Source organism: Catharus ustulatus, chromosome 4, assembly GCF_009819885.2.
Source record: "Catharus ustulatus isolate bCatUst1 chromosome 4, bCatUst1.pri.v2, whole genome shotgun sequence".
In the NCBI taxonomy this organism is placed as follows: Eukaryota; Metazoa; Chordata; class Aves; order Passeriformes; family Turdidae; genus Catharus; species Catharus ustulatus.
In genome coordinates this window covers 1,097,587-1,123,479 of record NC_046224.1, presented here as the reverse complement: position 1 = coordinate 1,123,479, position 25,893 = coordinate 1,097,587, and the positions used below count along the sequence as shown (strand labels likewise).

Sequence of the window (25,893 nt, the reverse complement as noted above, 5' to 3'; positions counted from 1 at the left end):
ATGGGATGTCCCTGGCGTGCTTGGAGTATGGAATTCTCCCATGGGGGGTTATGGGGTGTCCTTGGAGTGCTGGGAGTATGGAATTCCGGGATGGGGGGTTACGGGATGTCCTTGGAGTGCTGGGAGTATGGAATTCCGGGATGGGGGGTTAAGGGGTGTCCTTGGAGTGCTGGGAGTATGGAATTCTCCCATGGAGGGTTATGGGGTGTCCATGGGGTGTCAGGGGTATGGAACGCTGCCATGGGGGGAGGTGGTTTATGGGGTGTCCTTGGGGTGCTGGGAGTATGGAATTCTCCCATGGGGGGTTATGGGGTGTCCATGGGGTGTCAGGGGTATGGAACGCTGCCATGGGGGGGGGTGGTTTATGGGGTGTCCTTGGGGTGCTGGGAGTATGGAATTCTCCCATGGGGGGTTATGGGGTGTCCCTGGGGTGTCAGGGGTATGGAACGCTGCCATGGGGGGTTATGGGGTGTCCTTGGGGTGCTGGGAGTATGGAATTCTCCCATGGGGAGTTATGGGGTGTCCATGGGGTGGCAGAGCAGGAGCTGGCGGTGTCAGAGGTGCCCATGGGGGTGGCCATGGGGGGGCAGGGGTCACCCGTGGGGCTGCAGCTGCCCCAGCACGGGCAGAGCCGAGGGTCCCCATCCCCGAGGCACCCCAGGGACACCCGGGCTGTCCAAACCCCGCTATCCCCAGTTTGGGGTCCCAGGCAGTGCCCGGGCCCTGGAGCAGCGGAGGGAGCGAGGATCCCAATCCCACACCCATAAAGGGGCGCGGGTGTTCGGTGTTTTTGGGGTGGCTGTGCGGGTTTGTGCCCGGGGAGGTTCTGGGTGCCCGACCTCGTGTCCTGCATCCTCCACAGCCTCGGGAAAGGCGGAACGCCGAGGGCTGGGTGGGAATTTCCCTCGGCTGGTGGGCAGCGAGGGCAGCTCTGCAGCGGGGCTGGGGCAGGGGGGGAGCACAGCAGAGAACGGGAGCGTCCAGAGCAGAGAACGGGATTGTTCAGAGCAGAGAACGGGATTGTTCTAGAGGAGATAACAGGATTGTTGTGGAGGAGATAACGGGATTGTTCTAGAGCAGAGAACGGGAGCATTCAGAACAGATAACGGGATCGTTCTAGAGGAGATAACGGGATCGTTCTAGAGGATATAACAGAATCATTCAGAACAGATAACGGGATTGTTCTAGAGGAGATAAAGGGATCGTTCCGGAGCGGATAACAGGATTGTTCTAGAGATAACAGGATTGTTCTAGAGGATATAATGGGAGCGTTCAGAAGATAATGGGATTGTTCTAGAGGATATAACGGGATTGTTCAGAACAGATAACGGGATTGTTCTGAGCAGAGAACGGGATCGTTGTGGAGGAGATAACAGGATTGTTCCAGTACAGATAACGGGATTGTTCTAGAGGAGATAATGGGATCATTCTAGAGGAGATAACGGGATTTTTCTAGAGGAGATAACGGGAGCGTTCAGAAGATAACGGGATTGTTCCAGAGGAGATAACAGGATTGTTCTGAGCAGAGAACGGAATTGTTCTAGAGGAGATAACGGGATTGCTCCGGAGTGGATAACAGGATTGTTCTAGAGGAGATAACGGGATTGTTCTAGAGGAGATAAAGGGATTGTTCAGAACAGATAACGGGATTGTTGCAGAAGAGACAACGGGATTGTTCCAGAACAGATAACAGGATCACTCCGAGCAGATACCGGGATCGTTCCAGAAGAGATAATGGGGATTGTTCAGAACAGGTAACGGGATCGTTCTGAGCAGATAACAGGATTGTTCTAGGGGAGATAAAGGGATTGTTCAGAACAGATAATGGGATTGTTCCAGAACAGATAACGGGATTGTTCCAGAGGAGATAACGGGATCGTTCAGAATAGATAATTGGAGCGTTCAGAGCAGATAACGGGAGCGTCCAGAACAGAGAACGGGATCGTTCAGAACAGATAACGGGATTGTTCAGAGCAGAGAATGGGATCGTTCTAGAGGAGATAACGGGATTGTTCCAGTACAGATAACGGGATTGTTCTAGAGGAAATAAAGGGATCGTTCAGAGCAGAGAACGGTTCTGGATTGTTCTAGAGGACATAACTGGATCGTTGTGGAGGAGATAACGGGATTGTTCCAGAGGAGATAACAGGATTGTTCTGAGCAGAGAACGGAATTGTTCTAGAGGAGATAAAGGGATTGTTCAGAACAGATAACGGGATTGTTGCAGAAGAGACAACGGGATCGTTCAGAACAGATAGTGGGATTGTTCTAGAAGAGGTAACAGAATTGTTCCAGTACAGATAACGGGATTGTTCTAGAGGAGATAATGGGATCATTGTGGAGGAGATAACAGGATTGTTCCAATACAGGTAATGGGATTGTTCTAGAGGAGATAACGGGATCGTTCGGAACAGATAACGGGATTGTTCTAGAGGAGATAACGGGATTGTTCCGAGCAGAGAACGGGATCGTTTTGGAGGAGATAGTGGGATTGTTCTAGAGGAGATAACGGGATCGTTCGGAACAGATAACGGGATCATTCCAGAGGAGATAATGGGATTTTTCAGAATAGATAATGGGAGTGTTGTGGAGGAGATAATGGGATCATTCAGAGCAGATAATGGGATCATTCCAAGCAGAGAACGGGATGTTTCAGAGGAGATAATGGGATTGTTCAGAACAGATAACGGGATCATTTCAGAGGAGATAACAGGATCGGGGCTGTTCCAGCACCAGCCCAAACAGCTCCAACGACAGGGCCCTGGAGCTGCTTCCCCAGCTGGAATTATCTGCACACAGCAGGAGCTCAAAGCTCCGATTTGGGGACAACCCCAAAATCCCTCCTTGTCCCCCCCCACCCCAAAATCCCGGTCTGCCCCCGCCTGACCCCAAGGATGCTCGGGAGAGGCTGAGTTTTCCAATCTTTTATTTGTGTTTTGAGATTACAGAGTCTTTATTGCTGATCTAATACAATCACTCAGACATTAATATTTAAAACATCCTTTTGAAATGTTACGGTTGCGACGTTTTCGTTTCCTCGCTGCTGCTGATGGGTTTTGTCTCATTATCTCTAAAGTTCAGGAGAGAATTAATTTCCTTTATATGATTTTGCTGGTGTTACCTAAAATCTCCTTTTTCCTAAGTCTTGAAAAATGTATTACATTTAGAAAAAAAAAAAAAAAGATAAAAGAAAACCAAACCCCATTACACATTTAATTTAGAGATGATCATAGGATATGATTCCAGGTTGATTAGGAAAAAAGCCAAGCGAGCCAAAAAGCTTTAACAGGAGAAGCAGAACATGGAGAAGAGCTTTAAAAATCGAGGTGGGAAAAGCCAGTTGGGATTTTAGTATTAATATATATATATATATGTATTTTTTTCCCTTCCTATCTACCTGGAAGATAAAAGGGGGTTAAAACTGGGCACGGAGGGATCTGGGGCTGTGCAGAGCAGGCACAGGGCAGGCTCTGGGGTGAGAGAGGGGGGATGAAAGGGGATTTTCCAGGGGGAAAAGGGGATTTTCCAGTGGTTGGGATTCCTGTTCTTCCCGAAGCTGCTCTGCCCCTGTGACCCCAAGGGATCAGGGAGCAGCAGGGGCTGGCACAGACCAGGAGAAAAACCTGGGGGTGATGTCTTAAACAGCTCAGGGGATTCTTCCCCCCACCACCCAAAAAAAAAAAATAAAAATCTCAGGATCTGGGTAAAATGAAGGAGCAGAGATCATTTCAAGTCTGTGGGTAGTGATCAGTCTCAAAGCCTGAAGGTCTCCTCAGAGCCCTGAGCCTTCCCAAGGTCTCTTCAAGATTCTTTCAAGGTTTCCTCAAGGTCTTCTCAGGGTTTTCCTTCCTGATTTTGAGAGGTTTCAAAGAGAAGCTTGGGATGAGCCGGCACATGGGAACGTGTGCCCTGGAGATGAGCGACTTGTGGCCAACCTGACTCCAAATCTGAGAGCCATGGGAAGGACTTGAGGCCGGAATTCCTCCGTTTTCCCTTCCTTGTGCGTGAACGAGCTGCCACAGAAAAAGTTCTCCATGATGGCAAAGAAGCCCAGGAGGACAAACCACGGATCTGCAGCCGATGAGAGGCTCGGGAACCAGAGGGAGGACAAGGCTGCTGTGCAGCTGAATTTTGGAAGGGTCAAGGGACGGAGGTGACTCCGCTCAGACACGGCACTTGGGAAGTCACCTTGGTCACGCTGTCCTGTGCTCAGCTGGGACATCCTGCCATCAAACTCTGCCAAATTCATCCTCCATCAATCAGCTCTGACCCATCGAGATTCCAGCTGACCCAAAGGGTTTTAGCGATGCTAAACACAGAACCCACGGCGGTCACTCCGCCTCACCCATTCCAAAGGGGATTTCCAGGATTCATACAAACAGGAGCAGGAAATACAACTGGGAACGTTTGCAGTGAGGACTGAACGCGGCTGGAGGAGGAGCTGGCTCCCCCCAGCCGGGCTCTCGAGCAGCATCGGCGGGCGAGGCCCTTCCAGCAGCGTGGGGCTGCCCCGGCCCGCCGGGAACACGACTTTGGTAGATCCAGAGAGGTTGGCACTGGAACGACAGCAGCAGGACAGCGCCCAGGGCTCTCCTGGGGCTAAGGCGAGGGTTCCCCGGGCTGGCCACGGCCCTGGGCACTTCCAGAGGCTTCTCCAGCCACATTCCCAGCGGTTCCCGGCGCTGGGAGCGTTTTGGTTTTGTTGTCCAGGATTTTGGAGGAGCGCTGGGGGGGAGTGGAGGGAACCAAAAGCGACTCCCAGGCCTCGTGTGCGGGGGTGAGCAGGGATTAGGGAATATTCCACGGCTCGATTCCAGCAGCTTCCTCCTCGCCTTCCCCGTCCTCCCAGCCCCGAAAAAGAACCCAAAGAGAAGAAAAAAAACCGAAAGGAACGGAAAGAAAAAAATCCAGCGTCTCCCAGTCCCGCGGCAGGACGAACACCAGTGGCAGAGGCCACGAGGACAGTATTCTAATTTAATAAATAAATAACCTAAAACACACTGTGGACTATGGCAGCAAGCCCGGCTCTAGCGTGGGAAGCTTGCGCGGTTTCATCCTGTACAGAGGTGAGAACGACTCGCTGCTCGCCGCTGCTCCTCGCCATTCCCGGGATCAGTATCTGGGAGGAGAGGGAAAAGGGGTTTGGTGAGTGGGGAAGGGGGAGGAGCTGCCCCGGCAGCACCACGGGGGATTTTGGGAGGTGGAGATGCCCAGGAGAGGAAGGGACTCAGTTCTTGGTGAAGGGAGGAGCTGGAGGGGTCCTGGCTCCCCTCAGAGCTGGGAATTCCCTGAGACCCTCAATGGATCCGGAGCTCTCTGTGTAGGGGACAAACCCTGGTCCAACAAGGCTGGGCTGGACACCAAAACCAGGCACAAACCCAGCTCCAACAAGGCACCAAAACCAGGCACAAACCAGCTCCAACAAGGCTGGACCAGACACCAAAACCAGGTACAAATCTCACTCCTGACAAAGCTGGGCTAAGCCAGACACCCAAACCAGGCACAAACCTCACTCCTGACTGGGCTGGGCCAGACACCAAAACCAGGGACAAACCCAGCTCCAACAAAGCTGGGCCAGACACCAAAACCAGGCACAAACCAGCTCCAACAAGGCACAAAAACCAGGCACAAACCCAGCTCCAACAAGGCTAAGCTGGGCCAGAGACCAAAACCAGGCACAAATCTCACTCCTGACAATATTGGGCTGGACACCCAAACCAGGCACAAACCCAACTCCAACAAGGCTGGACTGGACCAGACACCAAAACCAGGCACAAACCTCACTCCCAACAAAGCTGGGCCAGACACCAAAACCAGGGACAAATCTCACTCCTGACAAAGCTGGGCCATGCCAGACACCCAAACCAGGCACAAACCCAACTCCAACAAGGCTGGACTGGACCAGACACCAAAACCAGGCACAAACCTCACTCCCAACAAGGCTGGACCAGACACCAAAACCAGGCACAAATTTCACTCTTGACAAAGCTGGGCTAAGCCAGACACCAAAACCAGGCACAAACCCAGATCCTGACAAGGCTAAGCCAGACACCAAAACCAGGCACAAACCCAGCTCCAACAAGGCTGGACTGAACCAGACACCAAAACCAGGCACAAATCTCACTCCTGACAAAGCTGGGCTAAGCCAGACACCAAAACCAGGCACAAACCCAGATCCTGACAAGGCTGGGCTGGACCAGACACCAAAACCAGGGACACACCTCACTCCAGACAAGGCTGGGCTAAGCCAGACACCAAAACCAGGCACAAATCTCACTCCTGACAAAGCTGGGCTAAGCCAGACACCAAAACCAGGCACAAACCCAGATCCTGACAAGGCTGGGCTAAGCCAGACACCAAAACCAGGCACAAACCAGCTCCAACAAGGCACCAAAACCAGGCACAAACCCAGGTCCAACAAGGCTGGGCTGGACACCAAAACCAGGCACAAATCTCACTCCTGACAATATTGGGCTGGACACCAAATCCAGGCACAAACCAGCTCCAACAAGGCTGGACCAGACACCAAAACCAGGCACAAACCCAGTTCCAACAAAGCTGGGCACACCAGACACCCAAACCAGGCACAGAGAACCAAACCAGAGGGAATTCCTCCACAGGGAAGCACCAGGATTTCACAGGGAATAAAGCTCAGGATCTGGGAAAACCCAGTCACCCCCAAACTGGGAGTGTTCTGGTGCTCTCTGCCTGCCAAGAAAATCCCTTCTCCTGCAGGAAAAGGATCTGGGCTTCACCCTCCCAAGCAGATCCACGTTTGTGCAAAGCCATTTCATTTTCACAGCAGAAATTCATGGCAGTGTTGGCTGAAAAACGTGGAAAGGGAAGCGATCCAGGGGCTCCTACTGAAAATTGTGATTGTTTTGGGGATCTGCCCAGCCCATGCTCAGGAAGGAGCCATGGAGCTGAGCCCGTGGGAGCAGCCCTGGGGCCAAGGCTGCTCTGTGCCACCTCATCTTCCATCCAACTTTAAAAATAAATCCGTCACCGAGCCGGTGGCATCGCGCCGGCATCTGCCACGTCTGGGTGACAGCTGCTGCCACCACAAAGGGCTCCTGTCCTGCCAAGGGCTCCTGTCCTGCCAAGGGCTCCTGTCACAGCTCCAGCTGCACCATCCCCTCCTGCCTGGGACTGAGCAGAGAGCCCTGGGGATTTCTCAGGGGACAGGAGGGGCTGAACCCCATCCCCTCTGCCCCCACAGGTACCGGGGCAGGAGCAGAGAGCTGGGGGGCACTGGGAGGAGAGGAGAGAGCTGGGAGGCACTGGGATGGCAGTAGAGGCTGGGGTGCACTGGGATGGGAGGGCACCAGGAGCAGAGGCTGGGGAGCACTGGGATGGCAGCAGAGAGCTGGGGGGCACTATGATGGGAGCAGAGAGCTGGGAGGGCACCAGGAGCAGAGGTTGGGGGGCACTGGGAGGAGAGGCTGGGAGGGCACTGGGATGGGAGCAGAGGCTGGGGAGCACCAGGAGGAGAGCACTGGGAGGGCACTGGGACGGGAGCAGAGGCTGGGGGAGTACCAGGAGCAGAGGCTGGAGGAGCATTGGGATGGGAGCAGAGAGCTGGAAGGGCACTGGGATGGGAGCAGAGGCTGGGAGGGCACCAGGAGCAGAGGCTGGGGAGCACTGGGATGGGAGTAGAGCACTGGGAGGGCACTGGGATGGGAGCAGAGGCTGGGGAGCACCAGGAGCAGAGGGTAAGGGGGCACCAGGATGGGAGCAGAGCACTGGGAGGGCACCAGGAGCAGAGGCTGGAGGGGACACTGGGATGGGAGCAGAGGCTGGGAGGGCACCAGGAGCAGAGGCTGGGGAGCACTGGGATGGGAGCATAGGGTTGGGAGGGCACCAGGATGGGAGCAGAGGGTTGGGAGGGCACTGGGATGGGAGCACAGGCTGGGGAGCACCAGGAGCAGAGGCTGGGAGGGCACTGGGATGGGAGCAGAGCACTAGGAGGACACTGGGATGGGAGCACAGGCTGGGGAGCACCAGGAGCAGAGGCTGAAGGGGTACTGGGATGGGAGCAGAGGCTGGGAGGGCACCAGGAGCAGAGGCTGGGGAGCACCAGGAGCAGAGGCTGGGTGACACCAGGATGGCAGCAGAGGTTGGGGAGCACCAGGAGCACAGGCTGGGGGACACCAGCATGGCAGCAGAGGCTGGGTGACACCAGGATGGCAGCAGAGGCTGGGTGACACCAGGATGGCAGCAGAGGTTGGGGAGCACCAGGAGCACAGGCTGGGGGACACCAGGATGGCAGCAGAGGCTGGGTGACACCAGGATGGCAGCAGAGGCTGGGGAGCACTGAGATGGGAGCAGAGGGTTGGGAGCACCAGGATCACAGGCTGGGGGCACCTGTAGTAGTTGGGTTTGAAGGGTCCGTTCTTGTTGAGCCCCAGGTACTTGGCCTGCTCGTCCGTCAGCTCCGTCAGGTGCGCGTCGAATGTGGGCAGGTGCAGGCTGGCCACGTACTCATCTGGGGACAAAGGAGGCCAGGCCTTGTCACAGCCTTGTCACACAGAGACCTCCCCAGAGGCCTCCTGGCATCTCTGGGAGCTGTCACCTCGCCCCATGGCTGGGACAAGCCCCCCTGCCTCAATTCCCAGCAAAAAGCCGGCGCTGGGGGCCAGGCGTGCCCAGGGTGGCTCTGCTGGCCTGGGGTGACAGAGAGAGCCTCAGGGACAGCCCTGCCCTGGGACACGGGGACAGCAGAGCAGCCACCAGCCCAGGGCCAGCGGGGAGGAGCTGCTGGAAGCCCCTGAGCTGGGCAGGGCCACCCACAGCTGTGACAGTGCCACCCACAGCAGTGACAGTGACACAGCTTGTCCCAGTGCCACCACCCAGCTGTGACAGTGACACAGCCCAGTGCCATAGTCTGTCCCAGTGCCACCCCCAGCAGTGACAGTGACACCTCCCAGTGGTGACAGTGACACAGCCCAGTGCCACCCCCAGCAGTGACAGTGCCACTCCCCAGCGGTGACAGTGACACAGTGCCACCCCCAGCTGTGACAGTGCCACAGACTGTCCCAGTGCCACCCCCAGCTGTCCCAGTGTCACCCCCAGCTTTCCCAGTGCCACCCCCAGCAGTGACAGCACCACCCCCAGCCATGACAGTGCCACAGCCCAGTGTCACCCCCAGCTGTGACAGTGACACAGCCTGTTCCAGTGCCACCCCCAGCTGTCCCAGTGCCACCCTAGCAGTGACAGTGCCACCCCCAGCTGTGACAGTGACAGTGCCACCCCCAGCAGTGACAGTGGCACCCCCAGCTGTCCCAGTGCCACCCCCAGCTGTCCCAGTGCCACCCCCAGCAGTGACAGTGCCACCCCCAGCAGTGACAGTGCCACAGTGCCACCCCCCAGCTGTCTCAGTGCCACCCCCAGCAGTGACAGTGACAGTGCCACCCCAGCCGTGTCCCCACGTCCCCCAGCTGCTCACCCATTTTTTTGGGCAGCAGGTACACGTCCTGCTTGTAGCGGCCCTCGGGGGCGTTGTAGAGCTCGATCAGAGCCAGGGCCTGTGAAAGGACACGGGGTCAGTGGCTGTGTCCCCAGAGCAGGGCTGGCCCAGCCCTGTCCCCTCACCTGTGTGGTGGCCGTGATGGACAGGACAAAGGTGGGCACGGTGGAGCAGCTCAGGTTCAGCAGGCGGCCCTGGGGAGCAGAACCTGGCTGTTAGCAGGGCACATTGTCACCTGATTGTCACCTCACAGCAGGGACAGGAGCCACTGGAGAAACGTGACACAGCTCTTTGTCACCTGCACTGACCCCCAGGAGGGACAGGAGCCACTGGAGAAACGTGACACAGCTCTTTGTCACCTGCACTGAGACCCAGGAGGGACAGGAGCCACCAGAGCAATGTGACACAGCTCTTTGTCACCTGCACTGAGCTCCAGGAGGGACAGGAGCCACCGGAGCAATGTGACACAGCTCTTTGTCACCTGCACTGAGCCCCAGGAGGGACAGGAGCCACCAAAGCAGTGTGACACAGCTCTTTGTCACCTGCACTGAGCTCCAGGAGGGACAGGAGCCACTGGAGAAACGTGACACAGCTCTTTGTCACCTGCACTGAGCCCCAGCAGGGACAGGAGCCACTGGAGAAACGTGACACAGCTCTTTGTCACCTGCACTGACCCCCAGCAGGGACAGGAGCCACCAGAGCAATGTGACACAGCTCTTTGTCACCTGCACTGACCCCCAGCAGGGACAGGAGCCACCAGAGCAATGTGACACAGCTCTTTGTCACCTGCACTGAGCCCCAAGAAGGACAGGAGCCACCAGAGCAATGTGACACAGCTCTTTGTCACCTGCACTGAGGTGTGGCTGCCCTCAGGAGGTGGAAATGTCCCTGTGGGAGATGCCCTGCAGTGGGATAAATTAAAACTGGGGAGTTTTTCTTCATGCCAGAACTCGGGGGGGACCTGGTGGCTCTGCCAGGAGGGGACACTGAGGGGGATTTAGGATCTGCTCCAGGGACAGGGACAGGAGCAGAGGGATCCAGCCCTGAGGGCAGCTCAGGTTTAATCTTTGGTCACAACCCCATGGAATTCTCCAGGCTGCAAAGCTGGGAAAGGCCCTGGGGGTGCTGGGACAGCAGCTGGATGTGAATCCAGATGTGCCCAGGATGGCACCTGGATTTTAGCAGGAATGGAGTGGCCAGCAGGGTTAGGGAAGTGACTGTGCCCTGTGCTGGGATTTGGGGTCAGTTCTGAGCTCCTCAGCTCAGGAAGGACCTGGAGGGGATGGAGAGTGGCCAGGGAATGGAGCTGGGAAGGGGCTGGGGGAGCTGGGAAGGGGCTCAGCCTGGAGAAAAGGAGGCTCAGGGGGGACCTGGTGGCTCTGCACAAGTCCCTGAAGAAGAATTTGGGATTTTGGTGCCAGCCTGGTGCTGCACAAAAAAAAATCAACTGGCAATAAAATCATGGAATCCTGGTCTCTACATCAGGCAGGGCAGGACAGTTCCAGCCCTTTTCCACCTTCCCAGATTTCATCCTCTGCCTGCACATTCCTTGGAATCAGGGGATCAGCTTTGGGCTTGGGAGTGGAGCTGGGGAACCTGGAAAAGCTGAGGGAGATGGGAAGGGTTTGGAGAAGCAGGAAAAGCTGAGGGAGATGGGAAAGGGTTTGGAGAAGCAGGAAAAGCTGAGGGAGATGGGAAGGGTTTGGAGAAGCAGGAAAAGCTGAGGGAGCTGGGAAGGGTTTGGAGAACCAGGAAAAGCTGAGGGAAACGGGAAGGGTTTGGAGAACCAGGGAAAGCTGAGGGAGATGGGAAGGGTTTGGAGAACCAGGAAAAGCTGAGGGAGATGGGAAGGGTTTGGAGAAGCAGGAAAAGTTGAGGGAGATGGGAAAGGTTTGGAGAACCTGGAAAAGCTGAGGGAGATGGGAAGGGTTTGGAGAAGCAGGAAAAGCTGAAGGAGATGGGAAGGGGCTCAGCCTGGAGAAAAGGAGGCTCAGGGGAGACCTGGTGGCTCTGCACAAGTCCCTGTCAGGAGGGAACAGCTGGATTTGGGATCTGCTCCAGGGACAGAAGGGGGTCAGGGAGGATTTTAGGGAAGATTTCTCCATGGAAAGGTTTGTCCAGCCCTGGCACAGCTGCCCTGGGAGGTTTGGAGTCCCCATCCCTGCAGGGATTTCCAAGCCCTGTGAGGTGGCATTTGGGGACACCAGTGCTGGGAATGTTTGGACTCCAGGGACTGGGAGATTTCCCAGCCTGGACAATTGCAGGATTCCCTGAGGCAGAGCTGACCTCAGCCAGCAGCACGATCCTCTTGCCATCGGGCCAGATGACGTGATCCACCTGCGAGCGCACCCGCTCCCAGGTCAGCTCGGGGGTGCGCAGGCTGGCCTGGAACGGGGGGGGAGAGCAGCACCAGAGAGACCAAAGGGTGGTCATGATTCACCCCAAAACATCAGCACCCCAAAACATCAGCACCCCAAAACACTGTAACCCCAAAACACCCTCACCCCAAAACACTGTAACCCCAAACCCCCAAACTCCCACCCCAAAATCCCATCACCCCAAAATCCCATCAACCCAAACCACTGTAACCTCAAATTCCCCTCACCCCAACCCCCAAACACTGTAACCCCCAAACCCCCCATCCCAAAACCCCATCACCACCAAGCCCTGTAACCCCAAAACCTCATCATCCCAAACTCTCCACCCCAAATCCCACAACTCCTAAACTCCATCACCCCAAAACCCCCACTCCAAACACTGTAACCCCCAAATCCCCCCACCTCAAAACACTGTAACCCCAAACCCCAAACACTGTAAACCCCAGACCCCCACCCCAAAACCCCATCACCCCAAACCCCCCACCCCAAACCACTGTAACCCCCAAATCAGACCATCCCAAACACTGTAACCCCCAAACCCCATCACCCCAAACACTGTAACCCCCAATCCCCCACCCCAAACCCCGTAACCCCAAACACTGTAACCCCAAACCCTCCACCCCAAATCCCACAACTCCTAAACCCCCATCACCCCCAAACACTGTAACCCCAAACCACTGTAACCCCAAATTCCCCTAATCCCAACTCCCAAACACTGTAACCCCCAAATCCCATCACCCCAAAACCCCATCACCCCCAAACTCCCACCCCAAAACTCCTCACTCCAAACACTGTAACCCCAAATTCCCCTCACCCCAACCCCTAAACACTGTAACCCCATCACCCCAAACCCCTTACCCCAAACACTGTAACCCCAAACCCCCATCATCCCTCAAACTCCCACCCCAAACCTCACAACTCCTAAACCCCCATCACCCCCAAACACTGTAACCCCAAACCCCTCACTCCAAACCCCCATCACCCCCAAACTCCCACCCCAAAATCCCATCACCCCAAACCCCCATCACCCCCAAACTCCCACCCCAAAATCCCATCACCCCAAAACCCCATCACCCCAAACCCCATCACCCCAAACCCTGTAACCCCAAACCCCTCACCCCAAACCCCCACCAGACCAAACACTGTAATCCCCAAACCTCCTCACCCCAAAACCCCATCACCCCAAACCCTGTAACCCCAAACCCCTCACTCCAAACACTGTAACCCCAAACCCCATCACCTCAAACTCCCACCCCAAACCCTGTAACCCCAAACACTGTAACCCAAACCCTCCAGCCCAAATCCCACAATTCCTAAACCCCCATCACCCCCAACCACTGTAACCCCAAATTCCCCCAATCCCAACTCCCAAACACTGTAACCCCATCACCCCAAACACTGTAACCCCCAAATCCCATCACCCCAAAACCCCATCACCCCCAAACTCCCACCCCAAAACTCCTCACTCCGAACACTGCAACCCCAAATTCCCCTCACCCCTCACCCCAAACACTGTAACCCCAAACTCATCACCCCAACACTGTAACCCCAAACTCATCACCCCAACACTGTAACCCCCAAACCTCCACCACCTCAAACCCCATCACCCCAAAACCCTGTAACCCCAAACCCCTCACCCCAAACACTGTAACCCCCAAATCCCCCACCCCAAACCCCCATCACCCCTCCAACTCCCACCCCAAAACCCCATCACCCCAAACACTGTAACCCCAAAACACTGTAACCCCAAATCCCCCACCCCAAACCCCATCATCCCAACACTATAACCCCCAAAACCCCTCACCCCAAACCCTGTAACCCCAAACCCCTCACCCCAAACCCTGTAACCCCAAATCCCTCCACCCCAAACCCCAAACCCCTCACCCCAAACCCCTCTCACCACGTCGATCTCGGTGTTGGAGTGCCCCATGTTGCAGACGATGCAGCTGTTCTTCATCCTGTCCAGATGTTCCCTGGTCACCACGTTCTTGTTCCCTGCAGCCACCAAAACCCCACAGAGCCCCTGAGCTCCCCCTGCCCCGAGTTTGGGGTCTGGCTTTGGGGTGCCCATCCCAATCCCAATCCCAATCCCGTACCTGTGCAGGTGATGACGATGTCCACCTGCCTGATGACCTCGTTGAGCTTCACCAGCCTGAACCCATCCATGCTGAGGAGAAACAGGAAAAAAAGGGACTCCAGACCCCAAACTGAACCCACAGAGCCATTGGGAGGATTTGGGGTCACCCTGGAGGGTTTGGGATGTTTGGGGTTTTCCCATTCTCATCTGCAAGCCTCAATTCTCCACCCTGAGGATTTTATTTTTTTTTTGAGCTGTTCCTCCTGCAAGGAACATCCAGGAGCTGTGGAACAGCTCAGAATTTGGGTTGGGATGGATTTAGGGCACCCTAAAAAACACCCCAAAGCTGCAGGTGCCTCTCAGCAACCCTGAAATCCATTTTTGGGGCACCTGCAGAACCTTCAGAGCTCTGAGCCTGCCCTGCCAGCAAGGTGAGCTCAGGGATAACAAGGAATAACAGGCTGTGATTTTTTTTTGGGATTTGTTGACAACCCTCCCCAGAGCTCCTTCCTGTGCCTCTCACAAGCTGCAAAATCGTAGTTACTAAAAAAAAAATTTTAAAAAAATTCATTTTTTTCTGCTGCATGTCCCCATTTCCTGAGCTTTTTTCCCCTCCTGCAGGGAAGGGATTGCTGGAATTCCCAACTGATAAAAGTCATGGAGAGACACAAAAGTTCATCAATTAAATCCATTCTGATTATTCCTCTCACCATGAGGGCCTTGGGAGGAGCAGGCTGAGGGTCTGGGGGGCTCTGGGTGGTTTGGGGGTCCAGGTGGGATCTCAGGGGGTGCTCGGCCTTTTTTGGGGTGTCCTGGTGCCACTGAGGGCTCTGGGAGGGGTGGGGGGGTCACAGGACCCCAAAAAGCCCCAGAGTGAGGTGTGGGAGCAGCTCCCCCAAAATCCCTGCAGGCCACAACCCCAAATCCTGGCTGGGATCAGCTGGGAGATGTTCTGGGGCAGGGACTTGGCTGGGATGGGAAAGGGATTAACTGGGAAATGATTTAGGGCAGAGCTCCTTTTCCTGGGATGGGATTAACTGGGAAATGATTTAGGGCAAGGACTTTTCCTGGGATGGGAAAGGGATAAACTGGGATAGGATGGGATGGGAGAAGTTTTGGGGCAGGGTCCCTTTCTTGGGATGAGAAACTGGGAGATGCTTTAGGGCAGAGACATTCCCTGGGGTAGGATCAACTGGGAAATGTTTTAGGGCAGGGCCCTTTTTTGGGATGGGATCAACTGGGAGAAATTTTAGGGCAAGGACTTTTCCTGGGATGAGAGAAACTGGAAGGTGCTTTAGGGCAGAGCTCCCTTCTTGGGATGGGATCAACTGGGAAATGTTTTAGGGCAGGGCTTTGGGATGGGATCAACTGGGAAATTATTTAGGGCAGGGATTTTTCCTGGGATGGGAAAGGGATAAACTGGGATGGGATCAACTGGGAAATTATTTAAGGCAGGGATATTCCCTGGGATGGGATAAACTGGGAAATGATTTAGGGCAAGGACTTTTCCTGTGATTGGATCAACTGGGAAATGTTTTAGGGCAGAACTCCTTTTCCTGAGATGGGATGGGATAAATTAGGCAGATGTTTTAGGGCAGAGCCCCTTTCTTAGGATGGAATCAAATGGGAAATGTTTTATGGCAGGGACACTCCCTGGGATGGGATAAACTGGGAGAAGTTTTAGGGCAGAGCCCCTTTCTTAGGATGGGATCAACTGGGAAATTATTTAGGGCAGGGCTCTTTCATGGATAGGATGGGATAAACTGGGAAATGATTTAGGGCAGGGACTTTGCTGGGATGGGATCAACTGGGAGAAGTTTCAGGGCCCCGGGGCAGAGCTGTGGGTGCAGGGAATCCCCTCCCAGAGCCCCTCCCTGAGCAGCCCTGGGTGTTTTTCCCAGGAAAAGCAGAATTCCAGCAGGCTGAGCTGAGCCCTCACCAGGCCTGCAGGGCGCAGATGGGGTCGATCTCGGTGACGTAGACGATGGAGCCCATGGCCTTGAGCGCGGCACAGCAGCCCTTGCCCACCTGCAGGGACACAGGGGGGACAGGGATTCACATTCCAGGGATTCCCTGGGAGCAGGGACATCCCAGGGGAGCAGGGACATCCCAGGGGATCCACACTGCAGGGACACAGGGATGCACATTCCAGGGATTCCCTGGGAGCAGGGATGTCCCAGGGGATTCCAAATCCCAGGGAACCTCCCTGGATCCTGGGAATGTCCCAGGGGATGTACAGCTCCAGGAAAATCCTCCCTGGAGTTCTGGAATGTCCCAGGGGATTCCAAAGCTCAGGAAACTTCCCCAGAGATCAGAGATCTTCCAAAGGATGCACAACTCCAGGGAACCTCCCTGGAGTTCTGGAATGTCCCAGGGGATGCACAGCTCCAGGAAAAACCTCCCTGGATCCTGGGAATATCCCAAGGGATGAATAACTCCAGGAAACTTTCCAGGATTTTGGGAATGTCCCAAGGGATGAATAACTCCAGGAAACTTTCCAGGATTTTGGGAATGTCCCAAGGGATGCACAGCTCCAGGAAAACTCCTCCCTGGGGATGAGGGATCTCCCAAGGGATTCCACACCCCAGGAAACTTCCCCGGAGATCAGGGATCTTCCAAGGGATGCACAACTCCAGGAAACCTTTCCCTGAATCCTGGGAATATCCCAAGGGATGAAAAACTCCAGGAAACTTCTCTGGAGATCAGGAATGTCCCAGGGGATTCCAAACCCCAGGAAAATCCTCCCTGGGGATCAGAAATATCCCAGGGGATCCACATTCCAGGGATTCCCTGGATATCAAGAATGTCCCAGGGGATTCCAAATCCCAGGAAAATCCTCCCTGGAGAGCAGGAATGTCCCAAAGGATGCACAGCTCCAGGAAACTTCTCTGGATCCTGGGATGTACAGCTCCAGGAAACTCTTCCCTGGATTTTGGGAATACCCAAGGGATGGATAACTCCAGGAAAAACCTCTTCCCAGTCCCTTCAGAGCCCTCTGGGGGTTAAACTCCATTTCCAGTGCAGGAAATCCTGGATTTGGAGCAGTCTGGGACTTAGGCCTGGCTTAGGGAACAGAGGCACTAAATCCCCCTGGTTTTGGTGCCAGGGATTATTTCCCCCCAAGTTCTGGAATTCCTCACACCAGTAGATCCCAAAGATCCCAGGGAAGGTTCTGGAGCCTCCTGCAGCCTTCAGGGGTAATTAACTGGGATTGTTAATGAGCTTTAACCTCTGCCCAGCACAGGCACGGCAGGGAGTCCAGGTTAAACCTGCTTTAATCCAGGTGAAACCACCAAAAATTCCCAAAAATGTGATTAAAGCAGGAAAAACATCCCAGCTGTTTGGGCATTTAAAAAAAATCCCAGCAGAGCAGCTGGTCCTGAGAAAAACTGGGAAAATATTCCCAAAATATTCCCATAAATCAAGATTAATTCTCTCCTGGCCACACTGGAGATCTGCAGATTTTAGTAAAATCAGATTAAATCCAACATTAAAGTTATAGAAATCTGTGTGGTGTCAATATCTGGGCACAGCAATATCCAGATATTAAAGATATTCAGAATATTTAATTTTTTAAAGGTTCAGATTTGGTATCTCTTTAATAATAAAGAAATGAAGAAAACTTTTCAGTTTTTGGTAAATTCCTGAGGTTTGGAGGGTTCTGAAAGTGCAGAGCAAAGACCTGAGAGTGGAGGAAGCTGTGCTGGTTTTACACATGGAATTCCCCCTAGGAAAGGGGAAAAAATGGGGGAAAAATATTGGGGGGGAAAAATTCTGGGGAAAAAAATACTGGGGAAAAAAAATACTGGGGAAAAATTATTGGGGAAAAAATTATTGGGGAAAAGAAATTATCGGGGAAAAGAAATTATTGGGGAAAGAAAAAATTGGGAAAAAATGGAGAAAGAAAAAATTGGGAAAAAAATTGGGAAAAAGGAGCCTCTTACCTCCCCATAGCCACAAACCACCACCTGCTTCCCTCCAAACATCATGTCTGTTGTCCTCTTAAGGCTGAGGAAAAAGGAAGAAGCAAATTTTAAAATGCTCAATGAAAGGTCAGGATTCCAGCCCAGCACCAAGAGCTGCTCCAAGGATGGATCCACAGCTGGATCCTGCATCCCTGGAACTGCAGAGAAGGGAAAACCCCAAAAATTTCCACCTGAAAATTCCCTTTTCCCTTTGTTCTTTCAACAACAAGGATGGAATTTGGCTCTGGAGCCTTTTTTTGTTGATTTTTATCCCTCTTCCCTTTGTTTTGACACTCCCAAAACACTGAAAATCCTCCCCAAAATTCCCTGAATCTGAATTTTTGTTGCCAACCCAGGGGAGAGCCCCAGGAGCAGCAAGGGTGGGAAATCCTTGCCAGAATCCCAGAGATTTCCCAAATGCAGCCCCCCCTCCCCTCCTGCTCCCTCCCTGAGCCTGCCCTACATTCCAGGCTATTTTTAGTTCTGGACTAAGTGGGTTAGCAGTGCAGGGAAGGAGAAATCCCCTCCCTTTTCCTGGGAATTCAGTGAAATCCCACAGCAGCTCTGCTCCCATCTGCAATTCCTGAGGCAGGATGAGCCTCAATCCCAATGATCCCCAAGGTGTTTCCATGGAATATCAGGATGTTTTGGGGTGGAAAGGACTTTAAATCCCATCCCATTATCCCTTCCAATGGATCCCACTATCCCATCCCAATCCCCATCCCATTATCCCATCCCATGGATCCCATCCCATCCCATTATCCCATCCCATTCTAATCCCCATCCCATCATTCCTTCCAATGGATCCCATTATCCCTTCCCATGGATCCCACTATCCCATCCCATCCCATCCCATCCTAATCCCCATCCCATTATCCCATCCCATTATCCCTTCCCATGGATCCCATTATCCCATCCCATCTCAATCTCCATCCCCACCCCATTATCCCATCATCCCATCCCATTTCATCCCATTATCCCATCCCATTATCTCTTCCCATGGATCACTTCCCATCCCAACCCATGGATCCCATTATCCCATCCCATTTTATCCCAATCCCAATCCCCATCCCATCCCATCCCATTATCCATTATCCCATCCCATGGATCCCATTATCCCATTCCATTCCAATCCCCATCCCATTATCCCATCCCACGGATCCTCATCTCATGGATCCCATTATCCCTTCCCAAACCCCATTCCATTTCACCCCATGGATCCTCATCCCATGGATCCCATTGTCCCATCCCATCCTATCCCAATCCCCATCCCATTATCCATTTCATCCCATTATTCCTTCCCATGGATTCCATTATCCCATCCCAATCTCCATCCCCACCCCGTTATCCCTTCCCATGGATCCTCATCTCATGGATGCCATTATCCCATCCCATGGATTCCACTATCCCATCCCATCCCATCCCATTCCAATCCCCATTCTATTTCATCCCATGGATCCCATTATCCCCTGGATCCCATTTTCCCATCCTATCCCAATCCCAATCCCATCATCCCATCCCATTATCCATTTCATCCCATTATTCCTTCCCATGGATCCCATCCCATCCCATGGATCCCATTATCCCATCCCATTATCCCATCCCATCTCAATCTCCATCCCCAACCCATTATCCCATCATCCCATTCCATTTCATCCCATCATCCCTTCCCATGGATTCCACTATCCCATCCCATCCCAATCCCTATCCCATTATCCCATTCCAATCCCCATCCCATTTCATCCCATGGATCCCATTATCCCCTGGATCCCATTGTCCCATCCCATCCTATCCCAATCCCATAATCCCATCCCATTATCCATTTAATCCCATTATTCCTTCCCATGGATTCCATCCCATCCCATGGATCCCATTATCCCATCCCATCTCAATCTCCATCCCCAACCCATTATCCCATCATCCCATTCCATTTCATCCCATGGATTCCACTATCCCATCCCATCCCAATCCCCATCCCATTATCCCATTCCAATGCCCACCCCATTTCATCCCATGGATCTCATCCCCTGGATCCCATTGTCCCATCCCATCCTATCCCAATCCCAATCCCCATCCCATTATCCATTTAATCCCATTATTCCTTCCCATGGATCCCATCCCATTTCATCCCATTATCCATTTAATCCCATTATTTCTTCCCATGGATCCCATCCCATTTCATCCCATTATCCCATCCCATTATCCCTTCCCATGGATCCCATTATCCCATCCCATCCCAATCCCCATCCCATTATCCCAACCCATGGAACCCATCCCATCCCATCCCAATCCCCATCCCCACCCCATTATCCCATTATTCCATCCCAGGGACACCTTCCCCCATCCCAGCTGCTCCAGTCCCAGTGTCCAGCCTGGCCTTGGACATTCCAGGGATTCAGGAGCAGCCACAGCTTCTCTGGGAATTCTGTTCCCATATTTCCAACCCCTCATTATTCCCATTCCTGCTCCTCCCTGTTCCCTGTGGGAATTTCTCACCATTCCCATGTGGGAATTCCTCTCCATCCCCTATGGAATTCCTCCCTGTTCCCTGTGGGATTTCTCACCACTCCCTTTTGAAATTCCTCCCCATCCCCTGTGGCAATTCTTGTCCTTTCCTTGTGGGAATTCTTCTCCACCCCCTGTGGGATTTCCTGCCCCTTTCCCCATGGGAATTCCTCCCTGTTTCCTGTGGGAAATCCCCTCCATTCCCTGTGGGGATTCCACTCACCCATCCAGGATGGATTCCCTGCAGCAGTACAGGTTGTCAAACTTCTGTTTGGTGACGGAGTCGTTGACGTTCATGGCGGGCACGCAGAGCTTCCCTGCCTTGGAGAGCTGGTACAGCCTGGGACAGGACAGGACAGGACAGGGAGCACCCATGGGATGGAGCTGCACCCAGGGCTGGGCTGGGCCCCAAAACATCCTGGAGCATTCCCAGTGTCCAGCCTGGCCTGGGACACTGCAGGGATCCAGGGATGCTCTGGCAATTCCAGGAATTCCTTTCCCCATTCCCTGTGTCCTGTCCCTTGTCCCCCGTCCCTCTGCAGCTCTCCTGGAGCCCCTCCAGGCCCTGGAATGTTCTGGAAGCTCTCCCTGCATCCTTCCCTTCTCCAGCCTGGCAATTCCCAGCTCTCCAGAACCTGACATTGGATCCATCTCCTCTCCAAGGAATTGATGCATCCAGGGCCTTCCCTTGCAATCTCAGCAAACCATCAAGGCTCTCCCTTCCCTGGGCCTCTCTTTTCTATCCCCACTTTCCATCCCAATCCCTCTGCATGGATTCTGAGTGTCCTGAATCCCACAATCCTGGCCTGCCTTGCCTGGGAAGGGAGCTCCAAGCTCATGGCAGGGACACCTCCCAGCATCCCAGGCTGCTCCAATCCTTCCTTGGCCACTGCAGGGATCCAGGGATTCTCTGGCAATTCCAGCAATTCCTTCCCCAATCTCCCCTTTCCCCATTCCCTGGGTCCTGTCCCTTGTCCCCAGTCCCTCTCCAGCTCTCCTGGAGCCCCTCCAGGCCCTGGAATGTTCTGGAAGCTCTCCCTGCATCCTTCCCTTCCCTGCTCTCAGCTCTGGGCACAGCCTCCACTCCCCAAAGCAGGAAAATCACTGAAATTCAATTTAAACACCTCCCTGTGGCTACCAAGAGTCTGAAAATCCTGTCCTTGGGAAGGAGAGCCTGCTTTTGGAATCTCTTCTTCCCACACTGGGATTTCCCTAAAAACATCACCAGTCCTTCTCCTCACCCCCTGGTGCAGACCTGGAGCCTCTTCCCAGTTTCAAACATTTCATTCCCTGTTCCAGGAGCTGCCTGAAGCTCTGGCCAAGCTCTGCTGGAGCTCAGAGCCTTTCCCCCTGCAGGAGCACAGCCCTCAGCTCCCTGCTCCTGAGAGGGATCCATCCCATGGAAAAGCTCCTCTGGCACCTCCCAGCTCAGCTCAGCTCCTGCAGGACTCAGGGATTTCTCTCCTCACTCAGCTCTGAGCTTCTCCCTCCCCAAAACCCAACTCAGCTCCCCTTCCCAAATCTGTGCCCACGGATTTAGGTCAGGGCTGTGCTCCTGGTCCCTCCCACACCTGGAGGGGCTCCTGCTCCTGCAAAGCCAGGCCTAGGATGAGGGAAAAGCAGAGCCCAGGAGGTGGAGGTTAAACCCTGAGCTCAGCTCAGTTGGACTGAGCTTTGTCCCAAACTTTCCACCCCGTTACCTGTGCACCCCGGTGACGCTCTCCTCCACGATCCCCTTGATCTTCTTGAACATGTTGGGATATTTCTTGTAGATCCAGTGGGTGAGATCCCCCCCATCATCCAGGATCTGGAATAAAAAGCAGCCCCAGAGTCAGCTGGGGTGTGCAGGAAGCTCCAGAGCCACTGCTGGGAGGGAAATGTTGGAGATGAGTGAGGAGAGACCTTGGGAAGGGCACAGGAAAAAAAACTCAGTCCCAGAAATGTCAGAATTCCAGGGGAAAGAGATGTCCAAGAGCTTGTGTGAATCACCATCATCATCATCACCATCACCATCATCATCATCATCCCATCCCCTGCACATTCCCTACACCAAAGACTTCTCACTGCATCTTCCTCCTCCTCCTCTTTCCATATTCCATACACTGAGGTCAAAGACTTCTCACCTCATCACCATCATCATCATTCTCTTCTTTGCATGTTCCCACTCCAACCAAGGAATTCTGACTGCATCATCACCCTCCTCTTCCTCCTTCTTTTTTCCTTTTCTCCTTTTCTTCCTTTTCTTCTTTTTCCTTTTCTCCTTTTCTTTTTCCTTTTCTCCTATGTTCCTTTTCTCCCTTTCTTCTTTTCTTCCCTTTCTCCTTTTTTTCCTTTTCTCCCTTTCTCCTTTTCTTCCCTTTCTCCTTTTCTTCTTTTTTCCTTTTCTCCCTTTTCTTTTTCCTTTTCTCCTTTTTTCCTTTTCTCCCTTTCTCCTTTTGTTCCTTTTCTTTTTCCTTTTCTCCTTTTTTCCTTTTCTCCCTTTCTCCTTTTGTTCCTTTTCTTTTTCCTTTTCTCCTTTTTTCCTTTTCTCCCTTTCTTTTTCCTTTTCTCCTTTTCTTTTTCCTTTTCTCCTATGTTACTTTTCTCTTTTTCTTTATCTCATGGGATATCTCCTGTTCATGGCCATGGTTTATAAACCAGCTGGGGCAGTGTTCTTTATCTCATGGGATATCTCCTGTTCATGGCCATGGTTTATAAACCAGCTGGGGCAGTGTTCTTTATCTTTTCACAACCCATCCTTCCTCCAGCCAGTCATTTTCTGCTCATGGCCATTGAGTCCCACTGTGGCACTGATAAAATTACTGCATCCCATTGGGAGTTGCTCCAGCCAGGGGGAAGAGCCCAACATTTCTTACCAAGATAAAAACAGAGGTTTTGGGACACTAAGGGAGCCCCTTTCTCCACTGCACTCCAGAGGAAAACCGGATTTCTCCACATCCCCACTGGAGCTTTAGAGGGAAACTGCACCTTGTACAGGAGCACTGCTCCAGCTGAGCCACATCTGTCACTGCAGGAGGATGCAGCCACCATGGGATGGGACTGCTGCCAACACCCTGCCTGACGGGTGTCAGGCTGTACTCTGACTGTGTCAGGGTTTGGGGTTTGTTCTTTGTAGTGCTGTATTTCTATTTTAATTTCCCTAGGAAAGAACTGTTATTCCTATTCCCATATCTTTGCCTGAGAGCCCCTTGATTTCAAAATTATAATAATTTGGAGGGAGGGGGTTTCCATTCTCCATTTCAAAGAGAGGTTCCTGCCTTTCTCAGCAGACACCTGTCCTCCAAACTAAAACAGCAACTTTTCCTTCTTTGTCCATATATAAACCACACCTGATTATAAGCTGCACTTCCAGGTTCGGAGAATAATTTTAGTCAGCTTATAATGGTGAAATTACTGTAATTAAATAATTGCCAGAGCAGCTGTGGCTGCCCCTGGATCCCTGGAATGCCCAAGGCCAGGTTGGATGGGGCTGGGATTGAAGATCCCTCCCAACCAAAACCATTCCATAATTCCATGGCTTTCAGATCCTTCCCACACCACTCCTCACCCATTTCCTATCTCTAAAACCACAGATCTCCAAAATCCAGTAAAATCCCTGGGAACAGATCCAAGATCCTGCAGCTCCCTCCATCATTCCCATGCTCCAGGAGCAGCTCTGAAAATAGTCCCAGAGTGAAGAGATCCTGGGAAAGCAAAATCTGCATTTTCTGGGATGCTGGCTTGTTCCAAAAGTGACATTTTGGATGGGAAATGATTCCTCCAAGAGCTTTTCTTGTGTCTAGACTCAGTCTGATACCTCAGGGATGGATTTTTTTTTTGACATTCCTGTTTTTTTTTTAAAGGTGACAACAACTGGGAGGGACAAAAATCCCAAATGAGCCAATGCTGGCAAAACCCCAACTCAGCTCCACATTTCCACCTTGGATTCCTTCTCATCTCATTTAGATCAGGAGCTCCAGGGCTCAAAATCTTTGGGGAAATGTGATGAAAACAGCACCTCTGACAGCTGAAAATTATTCTGCTCACCCAGTTCCAGGTGAATTTTTTTTTTCCCTGGAAACAAGGGCAGGATAAAAAGGGAGTTGAGGTACCTGAGGTTTGTGTGGTTTAAGGTGCGGAAATCACAGAAAAATCTGGGCTTTGTTCCCAAAAATCACCTCAGCCAAAAGTGAGAATTTAAGGGTGGAAAAGGGTGAAAAAAACTCTTCTCCAAAATTACAGGAGCCATTTTTAGCAGCTTAAACTGCACTGAAATCAACCCCAACACCCAAAAAAAACTGCTTTAACTCAGCAGATTAGGGAAGCAGGGAGACAAAACTTTGCATGGTGAGACCCAGGAGGTTTTAGCTGCCCTTCCCTGCTGCTCCTCCTGCTCTCCAGCTGTTTTCCAGGTGTTTCCCAACTCACCATGTTGGGCTGCCAGCCCTCCACGTTGACACAGCGGTCGATGCACCACCAGAAATCATCCTCGGATTCGCCCTTCCAGGCAAACACAGGGAAGCCTGGGCAGGGAGGGAGAGGGTGTCAGGGCAGGAAAATCCCCTGGGAGTCAGCTCCTGGATGCTGATTTATTAATTAGTGTGTTAATTGGTGTGAATGTATTAAATTCTCAGGTTCAGCAAGAGCCAACGTGGTGGGTTTGGATTTTTTGGGTGTGCCAGAGCTCGTGGTCAAAGTTGGGGCTTCAGCCAGGAGGATTCCCTGGCTTTAAAGAGGGGAAATCCTTGGCCTTGCCCAGGTAAAATCTCTGGATTTATTCAGGTAAAATCCCTGGATTTATCCATGTAAAATCATTGGGTTTATCCAGGTGAAACCCCTGGACTTGCCCAGGTAAAATCCCTGGACTTACCCAGTAAATCCCCTGACTTTGCTAAGGTAAATCCCTGACTGTATCCATGTAAAATCCCTGGATTTATCCAGGTGAAACCCCTGGACTTATCTAGTAAATCTCTTGACTTTGCCAAGGTAAATCCCTGACTGTATCCAGATAAAACCCCTGGATTATTCAGGTAAAATCCCTGGGTTTATCCAGGTAAAATCCCTGGATTTACCCAAGTGAAAGCCCTGGACTTACCCAGGTAAATCTCCTGACTTTGCCAAGGTAAATCCATGACTGTATCCAGGTAAAATCCTTGGTCTTTCCCAGGTAAAACCCCTGAATTTACCCAGGTAAAATCCTAGGCCTCACTGAGGTTAAATCTTGGTCTTACCCAGATAAAACCCTTGGACTTATCCAGGTAAAATCTCCGGATTTACTCAGGTAAAATCCCTGGACTCACTCAGGTAAAATTTCTGTCACTAGCCAGACAAAATCCTTGGACATACCCAGGTAAATCTCCTGACTTTGCCAAAGTAAATCCCTGACTCTATCCAGGTAAAATCCCTGGTTTCACTCGGGTATAACCCCTGGTTTTACCCAGGTAAAATCTCTGGATTTACCCAGGTTAAATCCTTGGTTTTACCCAGATAAAATCCCTGAATTTACCCAGGTAAAATCCCTGG

General features: G+C 52.7%; 1 protein-coding gene across 1 annotated transcript in view; it reads right to left on the bottom strand.

Annotated features, from left to right (window-relative positions):
• Nucleotides 1–2,909: 2,909 nt before the first annotated feature.
• The window catches only part of AHCYL2 (adenosylhomocysteinase like 2), a 77,212-nt gene continuing 54,228 nt past the window's right edge, over nt 2,910–25,893 (bottom strand). Inside the window, exons 6-17 of the mRNA XM_033058355.1 lie at nt 24,799–24,893; nt 22,092–22,198; nt 20,615–20,731; nt 17,866–17,929; nt 15,861–15,949; nt 13,941–14,011; nt 13,745–13,839; nt 11,753–11,851; nt 9,592–9,660; nt 9,446–9,524; nt 8,365–8,485; nt 2,910–5,119 (exon numbers count right to left, since the gene is read on the bottom strand). Coding sequence (XP_032914246.1) covers nt 5,113–5,119; nt 8,365–8,485; nt 9,446–9,524; nt 9,592–9,660; nt 11,753–11,851; nt 13,745–13,839; nt 13,941–14,011; nt 15,861–15,949; nt 17,866–17,929; nt 20,615–20,731; nt 22,092–22,198; nt 24,799–24,893 — 1,013 coding nt within the window. The 3' untranslated portion in view covers nt 2,910–5,112. The remainder of the gene's footprint in view (nt 5,120–8,364; nt 8,486–9,445; nt 9,525–9,591; nt 9,661–11,752; nt 11,852–13,744; nt 13,840–13,940; nt 14,012–15,860; nt 15,950–17,865; nt 17,930–20,614; nt 20,732–22,091; nt 22,199–24,798; nt 24,894–25,893) is intronic.